The sequence below is a fragment of the Scomber japonicus genome, chromosome 19, assembly GCF_027409825.1.
Source record: "Scomber japonicus isolate fScoJap1 chromosome 19, fScoJap1.pri, whole genome shotgun sequence".
Classification (NCBI taxonomy): domain Eukaryota; kingdom Metazoa; phylum Chordata; class Actinopteri; order Scombriformes; family Scombridae; genus Scomber; species Scomber japonicus.
The window spans coordinates 29,078,449-29,090,918 of NC_070596.1; the positions used below are offsets into that span (position 1 = coordinate 29,078,449).

Here is a 12,470-nt window from a genome sequence, read left to right on the forward strand (position 1 = left end):
ACAATAATATATATTATATATATTATATATCTTATATAAGAAGGCAGTGGGGTTTTCTATTCCCTTATGTACACCACTATGTTTCCTTTGTTTTAAAATATAATAAAAATGTATTTAACAAAAAGGTTTGTTCATATATAAAACACCTTTCTTTCTTTCTTTCTTTCTTCCTGGTTGTGATGACGTGATGACGTCATGATGTGATGACGTGATGATGTGATGACGTGATGATGTGATGACGTGATGATGTCATGATGTGATGATGTGGTGATGTGATGATGTGATGACGTCATGATGTGATGACGTGATGACATGATGATGTCATGATGTGATGATGTGGTGACGTGATGATGTGATGACGTGATGATGTCATGATGTGATGATGTCATGACATGATGACGTGATGATATGATGATGTGATGATGTGATGTGATGACGTGCTGATGTCATGATGTGATGATGTCATGACATGATGACGTGATGATATGATGATGTGATGGTGTGATGATGGACAATGTGATGATGTGATGACGTGATGATGGATGATGTCATGATGTGATGATGTGATGATGGCGTGATGATGATGTGATGATGGCGTGATGATGATGTGATAATCAGTGAAACAACCAGCGGTGGCCTCAGACAGGAATGAAACTGTATACTGTGGCCGGCTCACGGTTGCCAGTCCTCAGATTAACTTTAACGTGCTGCTGCTGCTGGACTCTTGACTGAACACCTAATGAGAGGCAGTCAACTCAATTAGCATGACGTACAGTTCAAGTGTCAAACAAGCTGATCCTGTTTAGATCCTCGACGGCTGCAAACACACGGGCTAAACTTAGCGCTGACAACATTAAGCCGTCTGAAGGAGAAACACAAACCCAGCAGACCCAGCAGACCCAGTAGAGCAGCTTTCACTTCTTATCTTAATATTCTACCGGAGACTAGACACGACACGAAATATGAGCGCACGTAACGCAAATAAAACACGTAAAAACCTTCGTAACTATGGAAACGTTAGGTTGAAGCCCCGACTTTTGACTTACAGGCAGATTTTCTTCACTTTAGCCTTTAATAAGCTTTTCTATCACTCATTAAATGTTGTATTTGTCTTGATTTTATATATTATATTTATTCTATGTTTTAGCTACTTTTACTATTTACTATTTTAATTCTCTATCTTAAATTACACTGTTTTGGTGGTTTTGTTTAATTTTAACATTGTTGTATTTATTTATTTATTAATCAACTTATTTATTTATTTATTCTATGTTTTAGCTACTTTTACTTTGTACATTTTTTTTACTATTTCATTATTATTATTTTTATTTTCCATTTTATATTACATTAATATTTTGTAGGGTATTTTACTTGATATTATATATTCTATTTATTCTATGTTTTAGCTACTTTTTACTATTTTAACACGGCTGTTACTTGATTTTATACACATGTAAATCAGCATTTCTTGTATTAAAAAGGTGCCAAACAAATAAAATCATTATTATTACTTTAACCACGTTTAACATCCAGCATGATAACAGGATATAAATAAGAGAAAAATCACAGAAAGCAGAATAAATCTCCTTTAAGTCTGGAGCCATAGAAATGTTCAGTGTCTACCATCAGCTGAGTTTTTATTACATAGTCTGTGTTCAGCAGAAGTTAATACAGATTTATAGATTTAATAAAAGAAGCTCATTTTATTGGCAATCTAATCAAGGAATAGTCTTAAAATTGAAGACTCCCCAGTTAGCTGCAGAAATATGATTAAAAAAAGAGCCAAACTAGCAACACACTGATGCTCCTGAAGACATCATCTTAGCTGGAAATGCACACCGACCGAAGCACTACTTACGTATCAATCCGCTGCTGAAAGTAGTCCACAACAAACTGCATCACTTCTTCCGGTTTGAGAAAGGTTTGCTAAAAACTAGAGTGACCAGCTGCTGTAGGAAATGACTGCTTCCTGTTTTAAAAACTAAAACAAAAACGAAACTATACATTTGTGAGCTTTTTTTTTTTTTTTTTTTTTAAGATTTACTTCTTCAGTGGAAACTGACGAGTCTTTAGAGAAGGGAAGTCAGTCTGACACTAAGGTTTGGTCGTGTTTGATCAGAAGCTCGGACTCGTTACCTCTGTCATGTTTAGCTACTAAACTAAAGAGGTTAACTCTCTTCTTCTTCTTCTTCTTCTTGTGCATAATGGACAGTAACTAGTAAAAGTCAATGTGGTTGATAAGCTCCATAAATTACCACAAAAGGGATGAAATAGGATTTATCTGCAATCAATTAAAGCGGTTAAAGCGGTTTTCCAGTTGACATGAAGAGCACACATAGATAACTTTTTATATTAATTCAACCAAAAGATCAATGAAGCACCTGTGTCTGTTCAGTCAGTTTTTATTTTTTCATATTTTTTTTAATGGTTGTTTTGTTGTGATGTCATTATGATGTTACTGTGGTCTGCCTTTTCTTTCTCTTTTTTTTCCTCTTTCTGTTTGTTTTTTGGTTTCTGTATTTTTTTTATTTTTTTGTATTGTTTTTTGTATTGTCTACTCTATGATTGTATGTTGAATCAATGTCTGTTTATATGTCTGGACCCCCTCGAATCGATTTATCCAAATAAATACATTTCAAAAATTTCAGTCAACTAGTTCTACAGAGGCCACGAAACTCACAAAAAGGCCCCTCAATTAGAGCCTGTGTTTGTTTTGTCCATTCTGGGCTCCTGTAGAAACTATGGCTGCTCCCTAATAGTCGACCACATCATTAGACGGTGAGAAGAGTCTTAGTTTATAGAGTTTTAATCGGTCGGTTGGTGGCAGGCCAAAAAGACACCTTGCCTTGAGGGGAGACATCAACATTTCTCCTTTTTTAATAAAGTTAGGATCTGTTGTCGGCTTTCCTCATGTTTAAAAATGACGAGAGAAACAGACACAGAGAGCAGCAGTGGTCGAGCGAGCTAGAGAGTGAATGAGGAGAGAGAGAGAAATCAGACCTGGTGGATCGGATGGTAAATGGAGCTTTTCTATTCATTATGACTTACACGACATGTCACATTCACCCATTCACCCACATTCATAGTTTATGAGTCTCAACCAACATTCACACATTCATACAGAGGTAATTTGGGGTTAGGTAATTTTCCCAACAACACATCGACATGCAGACTGGAGGAGCCAATCGAACCGCCAATATACCGATTAGTGGATGACCCGCTCTACTTCCTGAACCTCAGTCGATAAACAACTGAAGTGATCAATAACACGAGTGTTCACATGCTACGCTACATCAACCTGAAGATGTCGCTACGCCTGATTTGATGCAAATGTGACATCTAGCTTCAGGATCACCAGCAAAATCTAAATCACCATTAATTGAACTTTGAACCTGGATTAGGATTAATGAAGGATTATCTCCACTCTTGATGAACTATGATGTATTTTCACAGTTTCTTTAGTTTAGTATTTTCCACTGCTGCCCTCACACATGAGGATCTTTAGGGAGAGAAAATAAACATGTTTTAACCTTCATGTCGTTCTACCGGGTCAAACTGACCCCGTCTGTTTTGACTGTTCCTTCCTTCTCTCTTTCTTTCCTTCCTTCCTCCTTTCCTTTCCTCCCTTCCTTCCCTCCCTCCCCCTACCTTTCCTTCCTCTTTTCCTTTCTCCCTCCCTCCTTCCTCCCTTCCTTCTTTCCTTTCCTCCATTCCTTCCCTCCCTTCCTCCCTTCCTTCTTTCCTTCCTCTTTTCCTTTCTCCCTCCCTCCTTCATCTATTCCTTCGTTCCTTTCCTTTCCTTTCCTCCCTTCCTTCTTCCTACTTCCCTTCCTGCCTTCCTTCTCTCTTTCTTTGCTCCCTTCCTTCTTTCCTTTCCTCCCTTGCTTCCCCCCACCTTCCTCCCTCCTTCTCTCTTTCTTTCCTCCCCCTACCTTCCTCCCTTCCTTCTATCCCTTTCTCCCTCCCATCCTTTCCTTCCTCCCTTCATTCTTTCCTTTCCTTTTCTTCCTTCCTTCAAAGATCATGGTTTGGATTAAAATGATCACTGGAGACAAGTTTTCAAATTCCTTAAAGATATGCAACCTTTGCTGCCATGGCAACAGTGAACACCACCATTAATTGACACAAGCAAGATTAAGTCAATTAGAGTTTCTAAATGTCGGTTTCGATTAATTGCCAATCCTACTTCCAGCCGACGTTGCGTGTGTTTACAGCAGAGAGCAGAAGAGAGGACAGACGCTTTGTAAGTTCATTAGACTGTTACTATAAACGTGTCATGACTCATCGACCGATGGCTAGGAAAAATTTGGGTTACAGGTATCACTCATAGAAACATGCAAGGCTCCATGGCAGAGGGACTGCACCCAATGTAGATATAAAGAGTTCACTCAAAGGTGACGAAAACACAACAAGTCTTAGTTTCACACTAATTAAAAGCAAACTTGAATATGAATATACTCCATTTCTCTCCTTTGCATCATTTACTTCTGTTGATTCTATGAATAATTCAAATATTAAGTGACTTGGAGAGAACATGTGACGACTGTTTAAAGCTTTAATCAAAAGAAAAAAGGAGCTTTTGTAATGAACAACTTTCATCCTGGTGACAGAAAACGGCTCTGAAGCACTGACAAAAGAAAAAAAGCAGCTCTGTGTTGGAGTTCTGTGAGTTACAAGACTTCACATTTCACATCCTGATCCAACAGAGAAGCCGAGTGGGAGGTTTTGTTTTGATTGTTTTGCTAAAGGCTAACAAAGCTAAGGGCTGCCTCCTTCTCCTTCTCCAGCTCGTGGTAGTAAAAGAGAGAAAGAGAAGCCGTAAGTGTTATAAGTGTCCACAGGAGCTTTTTAAAACACATGTAGAACTTTTCTCACGGGTAATGCAAAATAATGTCACATATATAAACCTATGCTCCTATAGTCACTATAACTACTTTTATTGGACGATATATTGTCTCAGAAATAATCACGATAAATGATATTATTGTCATTTAAAGATGATTTTCTACCACTGATGTGACATGAATAGCCTCTTAGCTGCTAATATGAAGTGTGGCGATACTGAAGGCATAAAAATGATCAATCAACTGTTTTTTTTTTTGGAGGAAGAAAGCCTAAATGTAATGTGAATATTTACCAGTTTAGTCCTTTATGACAGTAAACTGGCTATCTTTGGGTTGTGGATGTTTTAGGTTGCATCTTTGACTTTGGTAAACACATTTTCTGACATTATAAAGACTAAAAACAGACAGATTAATCAGCAGCAGACCTGCCATGATAACTACTTCTGTTGGACGATAAACAATATTATTGTCATTTAAAGATGATTTTCTACCACTGATGTGACATGAATAGCCTCTTAGCTGCTAGAAGATAAGTCAATACGTAGACGTGATAAGTTGTATTGTACGATAAGTCAACAATGTAATTATTGTGACAGGTCAAGATATACAGCTTTGGTTTTTCCGTTAGCATGGTTAGCTGTTTACACCTGTTCGCTAACGGGACGAAGAATACGGAGTTACTGGGAGTAGTGGTCATATTTACTCACTACAGAGCCTTAGAGCTCGTAGGCCTGTCATGGTAATTATCAACATCATCGTCCCGTTAGCGATGAACTGGACTTGAAGTCATGGCAATGATGGCAGCTCCGACTGTTAGCTGTAAAGTAGAGCTAACATGGCCACTTGTGTAAAATCTACAGTATGTTTTAAACACCAAACATGGTTGGAAGATGTCAATAAAAGGTTTTATTTTGTAGCTTGCTTCTTCACAACTTCACAACAGCAACAGGTGTAAACAGCTAACCATGCTAACGGGAAAAACCAAAGCTGTATATCTAGACCTGTCACAATAATTACGTTGTTGACTTATCGCACAATACAACTTATCATGTCTATGTATGGACTTATCTTATGATACATGGACATGACCTTGATCATTTCTTTGGCCTCAGTATTGCCACACTTCACATTAGCAGCTAAGAGGCTATTCATGTCACATCAGTGGTATAAAATAATCTTTAAACAACGATAATATCGTTTATCGCGATTATTTCTGAGACAATATGACGTCCAACAGAAGTAGTTATCATTCTCACTCTGCTGCTGATTAATCTGTCTGGGTTTTTAAAGCTCCTGTGGACAATTTAATACCTTTTTATCACACTGAATAATAATCACATCATTTATTGTGATTATTTCGGACAATATATCGTCCAACAGAAGTATAGTGACAGGTCTGCCTAGACTTTGGTCAAAGCTCCTAGTTGGTCTCTTCTACCAAGCTGTCAGACTTACTGGGAGTATTGGTCATATTTACTACAGAGTAATTGAGTTTTTACACAACATTAACACAATTCTGACTTAATTAACTGCGACAGAATATTATTGCTAGCTGTAAAAAACTGGCAGTCACAAGGAAGTACGCCTGTCACAATAATGATGACCTATGGTACAACACATGGACATGACCTCCAGCCTTTAGCTGCTGTAGTGATCCTAAATTAGTTTTTTCTCTTTTAAGACAAACAGAAATGGATTTATATGTGAATGAACTCTTTATATCATATTTAACTTTTCTTGTAAGCATCACATTCAAACCCAACGTATAAAAATGGCTCCTGACATTTCTTAAAAACCCTAAAACTCTTCACTCCCACTATCAGACATATGCTAAGGGTTTGTGAGGGCCATGTATGTAGACTTCAAGTACTGTCTGAGTGATAAAAGTGAAACTAGAACATCCTGGCATCACTCATATAGGTCAGCATTGCATTAGAAACCAATATTACCACGTTTACTGCAAATAGTGGCATAAAAATAGTCTTAAAATAACAATAATATAATTTAATCGTCCAACTAAAGTAGTGATCGTGACAGGCTTCACTGTTTCAAGTTTCTGCAGGTTCTTTCAATAGCAAACTGACGTGAACCGAAACTAGTCCCTGCCTAACAAGGAAGGAAACCCACAATTAATCAACCTGTTCACAAACAGATTAGCACCAGTGTACAGTTAATGTGAAGCAGAAAAACGGGCCTGGTACAGAGAGGAGGACGCTTGTGTCAAAAGTTATTATATTATAATCATGTTATTTGGCGAGTAAGTTTGACATTGTCAAGTTAAGAAACATAATCATCTGTTCTCAGCTGCTGTTGTGAAGATTTGCCAGAGGGGAGAATTTATTACAAAGCTTTTGCAAAGGGAGGGATAAATGGATGGATGGGTGGATGGGTGGATGGATGGATGGATGGATGGAGCATAGTGGATAATAAGTGGTTTCAATACCTTCCTAACTAGAATATATGAATGGAATTTGAGCTGGCACATTTAATTATAGAATATCCTTTAATTAAAATCATTTCAGTTGGAAATAATCAACAGGCTACAGATTCATTACTGCATGTAACTCGACTGTCCGGATCACTGCTTTCTGCTGATGTGCCAAGACAAGTCAGTAAGTAACTGAAGAGAAAAGGAAAAAGCAGCGTACTCTGGTTTAAATATTACTGTCCTCTCACCCACATGACACTCTGCAAAAAACACAACCAAACAACAACATCGAGTCGAGCCAGTCGGCTGCAGGCGTGTCAATAATAGTTTTCAGTTTGCATTTAATAAAATGAAATAAAAAAAAGTGGGAGTTGCAAAGGTGATGAGTGGAAGCATGAACGCAAATTCAATCTGACAGAGGTGCCAAGATCCTGCTCTTAAAAAAAACACAAAGCTGCACTTCATTCACTAAAACAACCAGAACACAAATAACCTCTGCTGCTATTTTACAAACCTGGTGTTATAAAAAAAAAGGTAGCTAGCTTGAATAACCAAATTATTTTAACCACATCCTCTTCAATCAGAATGGTACATTAGATGCATACATTCACACGTCTAAAAAAAAAAACCCTTGCCCCCCTGGAGACAACAAGGTTTTTTTTAAGCTCAACCCTCTGAAAACTGCGTAGGAGGAGAAAATGATGTGTATGACATGTTGTTAAGGTGGAAAGGAGGGGGGGGGGGTGTTATTTCAATCTGATTTTAACTGAGGATGCAGTGAAGTGAAGTAAAAGGCCTACTTTTCTTTTTCAGGGTGCATGCAAACACACTACAGTATGGAGGAGGAGATGAGAGCTGCAACAAATACAGCAGCACAGATCAGACTGAGCAGCATGTTATATAAAATATTATAAATCAGATTGTTTATGAAAGCAAGGGATTGATTTTTTTGATATAATAACACCTAAAAAATGTGAAATATTGTGCATGTAAAGGTAAACTCTACACTTCTACCTTCTTATCCTGACGAGGCTAACACTGGGTTAACTTCTGCTTAAAGTTGCAGGCATGCATTGAGTCAGTGCATGGCTCTACACATCATATATATCATGGACGCCATTTATAGTTTTATGCAGACAAATCCACACAGGTCAAAATTTTTTTAGGGTGCTTGCAAACCCACTACAGCATGGAGGAGGGTTTCACATCAAGAGCTGCATCATACAGCAGCACAGATGAGACTGAGCAGCATTTTAGTGCACATGCTATGTCAAATATTAAAAATCAGATAGTTTATGGAAACCAATGGCCGATATTATGCATGTCATGGGTAGCTATACACTTCTATCTTCTTATCCTGACGAGGCTAACACTGGGTTAACTTCTGCTTAAAGTTGCAGGCATGCATTGAGTCAGTGCATGGCTCTATAGATCATATATATCATGGTAGTCATTTAGCTTTTTGCAGACAAGTTTCACATCAAATACAGCAGCACAGATGAGACTGAGCTACATGTTAGTGCACAAGCTATGTCAAATATTAAAAATCTGATTGTTTATGAAAGCAAATGATTTTGTTTTTTAAAGAATGACACCTTAAAAATGACAGATATTGTGCATGTCATGGGTAGCTACACACTTCTGTCTATCTTCATATCCTGACGAGGCTAACACTGGGTTAACTTCTGCTTAAAGTTGCAGGCATGCATTGAGTCAGTGCATGGCTCTACAGATCATATATATCATGGCAGTCATTAAGGTTTATGCAGCGAAATCCACACAAGTCAATAATTCACTTAACATCTCAGCAAAGTCACGTTTAAAATAAACTAAAAAAAAAAAAAAGGAGGAAGCAACGCCTCCCATCTCCCTTATATGGCTGCACACAGCACACAGCATCAGCATGCATGCACACATTTTAAAAAAAGAGAAGATTCAACCCAATTTGACAGCGTAATATAAAGAGGTTAGCAGAAGAAGAATGAAATCAATCAGCTTACCTGGGCTCAGGAAGGATGATTTTCTTACTCGCTCGCGCTGCTGGAGTAGATTTGCTTTTCTCCATCGCCATCAAATAACTGACATCGGCGAGTACTGCTTCGAGGTCCGCCATCTTTCGACCCTGGGACGACCAAAAATCAATATAATAATAACCGAGGGGGGGTGATGGGGGGTTGAGGATGATGATGGTAGTGGTGATGAAGGCTGGTGGTGGTGGAGGAGGTGGAGGTGGAGGAAGAAGGGACGGGAGAGGTTGGTTTGGTTTTGGTTTTGTTTTTAGGAAATTAAAAAAAACCAATGTCCTCCATCAGATATATGATCACCAACAACATCAAGTGCCAAGGTGCGTGATGACAGGGGGGGGGGCTGCAGCTGAGAGCACAGCAGGGCTGACCATCGACTGATTTTGGGGAGAGATTGTAGAGGGGGGGGGTCCTCAGTTGCTTGCTTGTGTCTCTCTCTCCCTGTGTGTGTGTTTGTGCTCAGAGTCAAACTACCATCCTCCTCAAGGAAGACATTTAAAAGCAAGAGAGAGAGAGGTGGATGGATGAGGAGGGGGGGGGGCTGCAAGAGCAAGATCAGCCTTGTAATCCCATTTAGTGCAAAAATACCCCAAAAAATGGCAGGTTTCCTCTCCGTTTGTGAGGTGCAAAAAGCATGCACTTGCTCTCCTTCTTACTGTTATGTTGTTAGAATATTGTGGCCTCCAAAAAAAAAAGGAAAAAAAGAAAATTAAATCCTAGTTACACGTCTGTAGGGAATCTCCTTCTCCTCCTTCTTCTTTCTCCTCTTCTTGATATTGGAAATATGTCCAAAATACAACTGGGGTTTGTCTCCTCCAGTGCTGCTCCTCCTGCATGTGATTCATTCAAGGGTGGTGTTGTTGGTGGTGGTGGGGCAGGGCAGGGTGGGGTAGGGGTAAAGGGGTGGGGGGGTTTCCTCCTCCTTAAAAATGTAAACACTGCGCTGTGATGATAGTGAAATGGCTGCAGAGTTTGGTTTTAAAAAATGGGGCAAAAAGCAGCTGTACTGTAATACAACAGGAGTTGTTGCTTCTTCTCCCTCCTCACAAATGATCAGTGAGACCAAAAAAAAGGGGGAAATTTAGGGAGGAGGAGGAGGAGGACACAAGTAGGCGACAGGTTGAGATCATCAGGGTTGCTGCTGCTGCTGCTGCTTTTCCCTCCTGATGGTGCTTCTTCTTCTTCTTCTTCTTCTCCAAAGTCCTTAATATCTCAGCTGGTGCAGCGAGCAACCAAACCACTGCTACACAAAAAAACAAAATAATGCAAAAAATCCCTCCAGATAAGCTGTTATAATCAAAGCACACATGCACAGGTCACTGAGAAAGCAGGAGTCATGTTTTGCATGCTAGAAAAAAATCTACACACACACCAACCAACCAACACACACACACACACACACAGTGCTGTTTATGCTGCTGCTGCTGCTGTTTGAGGGCTTCCTGTGCAACGTTGAAGAGCTCTTAATGTCCCTTATCAGCTCATCAATTACACCCAAAAAAAGGGTATTTAAGTAGGGTTAAGCAGCAAAAAAAATCCAAGTCCAATTCATGCACAAAAAGGTGCCAAAAATCCCTCTCACACACTCTCACACACACACACACACTAGTAGAGCAAATATCGATATTTGGGTTGCTGCTAAGTTAGCTACCACGCTAACCTGCTGCTAACCAGGAGGGAGGAAAGCAAAGCAGGCAGACCTAACTAAACAGCAAGGGTTAAATAGAAAGATATAACACGTTGAAGGTTATTTAAATTGAGCAGGTCCTCTTTTTTTGGAGGAGTATTAGTCGAGGTTTTTTTTTTTTTTAAATAATAAGCTAATGGCTGCTGAGTGGCGGAGGAAGAGGAAGAAGGGAGGAAGAAATAGTCCCAAAAAATGGCTCAAAAATAGAGATAAAACCGCATAAAATAATCCATATTTTGCTCCCCTTCTGGGTGTTGTAGGGTGTTTATAATAGAGGCTAGAGGAGGGAGGGACAGGCTCTTCTCTGGCTCTTCTCGGGCTCTTCTCTCCGGGGGGAGGGATAGAACGCCTGGCTTCCAACGGCTACTTTTCGGCGGTTGGTGATAATAATAATAATAACGTCGACCACCGTTTCTTGTTGCTATGGTGATGTAAAATATAAAATAAAAAATACACACATTAAAATAAAAATATATAGATAATGTGGCTCCGTGTTGTAGGTTAAATAATAAAGAGGAAAAGAGAGCAGCCGCCGCCGTTACAGTGACGAGCAGGTCGGTCGGTCGTCGTCCTGGTTCTCCTCCGTCCTCCGACCGACTCCTGCCTACCGAGCGTATCCGTGTAGAGGCGCCTCTCTCTCGGCTACAGCAGAGCGTCAGTCCCCGCTGTGTGTTCCGGTGCTCCAGCCGAGGCAGGGCGACACTGTCCAGCTATCAAGCAGCAGCTCCGTTTTTGTTGTTGTTGTTGGGTTGTTGTCGGGTTTTTTAGGTTGTTGTTCGTTCCCCAGCTCCAATATGGCACATGTTTTTTTTTTTAGTCGCCCCCTTTTTCGTGATATATAGTTTTTCTGTGTTTTTTCTTCTGCGAGCACTGCTTGCTTTGTGGTTCAACTTCCTCCCACTGCGGCGGGGGAGAGGCGGGTAAAAGGCGGAGTGGATCAGTGGAGCTGGAGTCAGGGCTGGAGCTGGAGTTGGAGTTGAGGCTGGAGCTGGAGTTGAGGTGGTGGTGGTTGGAGTTGTAGTTGGGGTTGGAGCTGGAGTTGGGGTTTGAGTTGGAGTTGTAGTTGGGGTTGGAGCTGGAGTTGGGGTTTGAGTTGTAGTTGAGGCTGGAGTTGGGGTTAGAGCTGGAGCTGGAGTTGGGGTTGTAGTTGGAGCCCCAGCCCCAACTCCAACTTGGGGTTTAAGTTGTAGTTGGGGCTCGAGTTGGAGCTGGAGTTGGGCTTGAGTTGGGGCTTGAGTTGGAGCTGGGGGTTGGGTTTGGAGGTGGGGTTGGAGTTGAAGTTGTAGTTGGGGCTTGAGTTGTAGTTGGGGTTGGGGTTGGAGCTGGAGCTGGAGGTTGGGGTTGGAGTTGGGGTTGGAGCTGGAGGTTGGGGTTTGGAGTTGGAGTTGGAGCTGAAGTTGGAGGTGGAGTTTGGGCTGGAGTTGGGGTTGGAGCTGGAGCTGGAGTTGGGGTTTGGAGCTGGAGGTTGGAGTTAGGGTTGGAGTTGG

General features: G+C 40.4%; 1 protein-coding gene across 1 annotated transcript in view; it reads right to left on the reverse strand.

Moving 5' to 3' along the window:
* The window catches only part of grk3 (G protein-coupled receptor kinase 3), a 79,350-nt gene extending 69,512 nt beyond the window's left edge, over window positions 1-9,838 (reverse strand). Inside the window, exon 1 of the mRNA XM_053339553.1 lies at window positions 9,273-9,838. Coding sequence (XP_053195528.1) covers window positions 9,273-9,385 — 113 coding nt within the window. The 5' untranslated portion in view covers window positions 9,386-9,838. The remainder of the gene's footprint in view (window positions 1-9,272) is intronic.
* Between the last annotated feature and the right edge of the window lie 2,632 nt (window positions 9,839-12,470).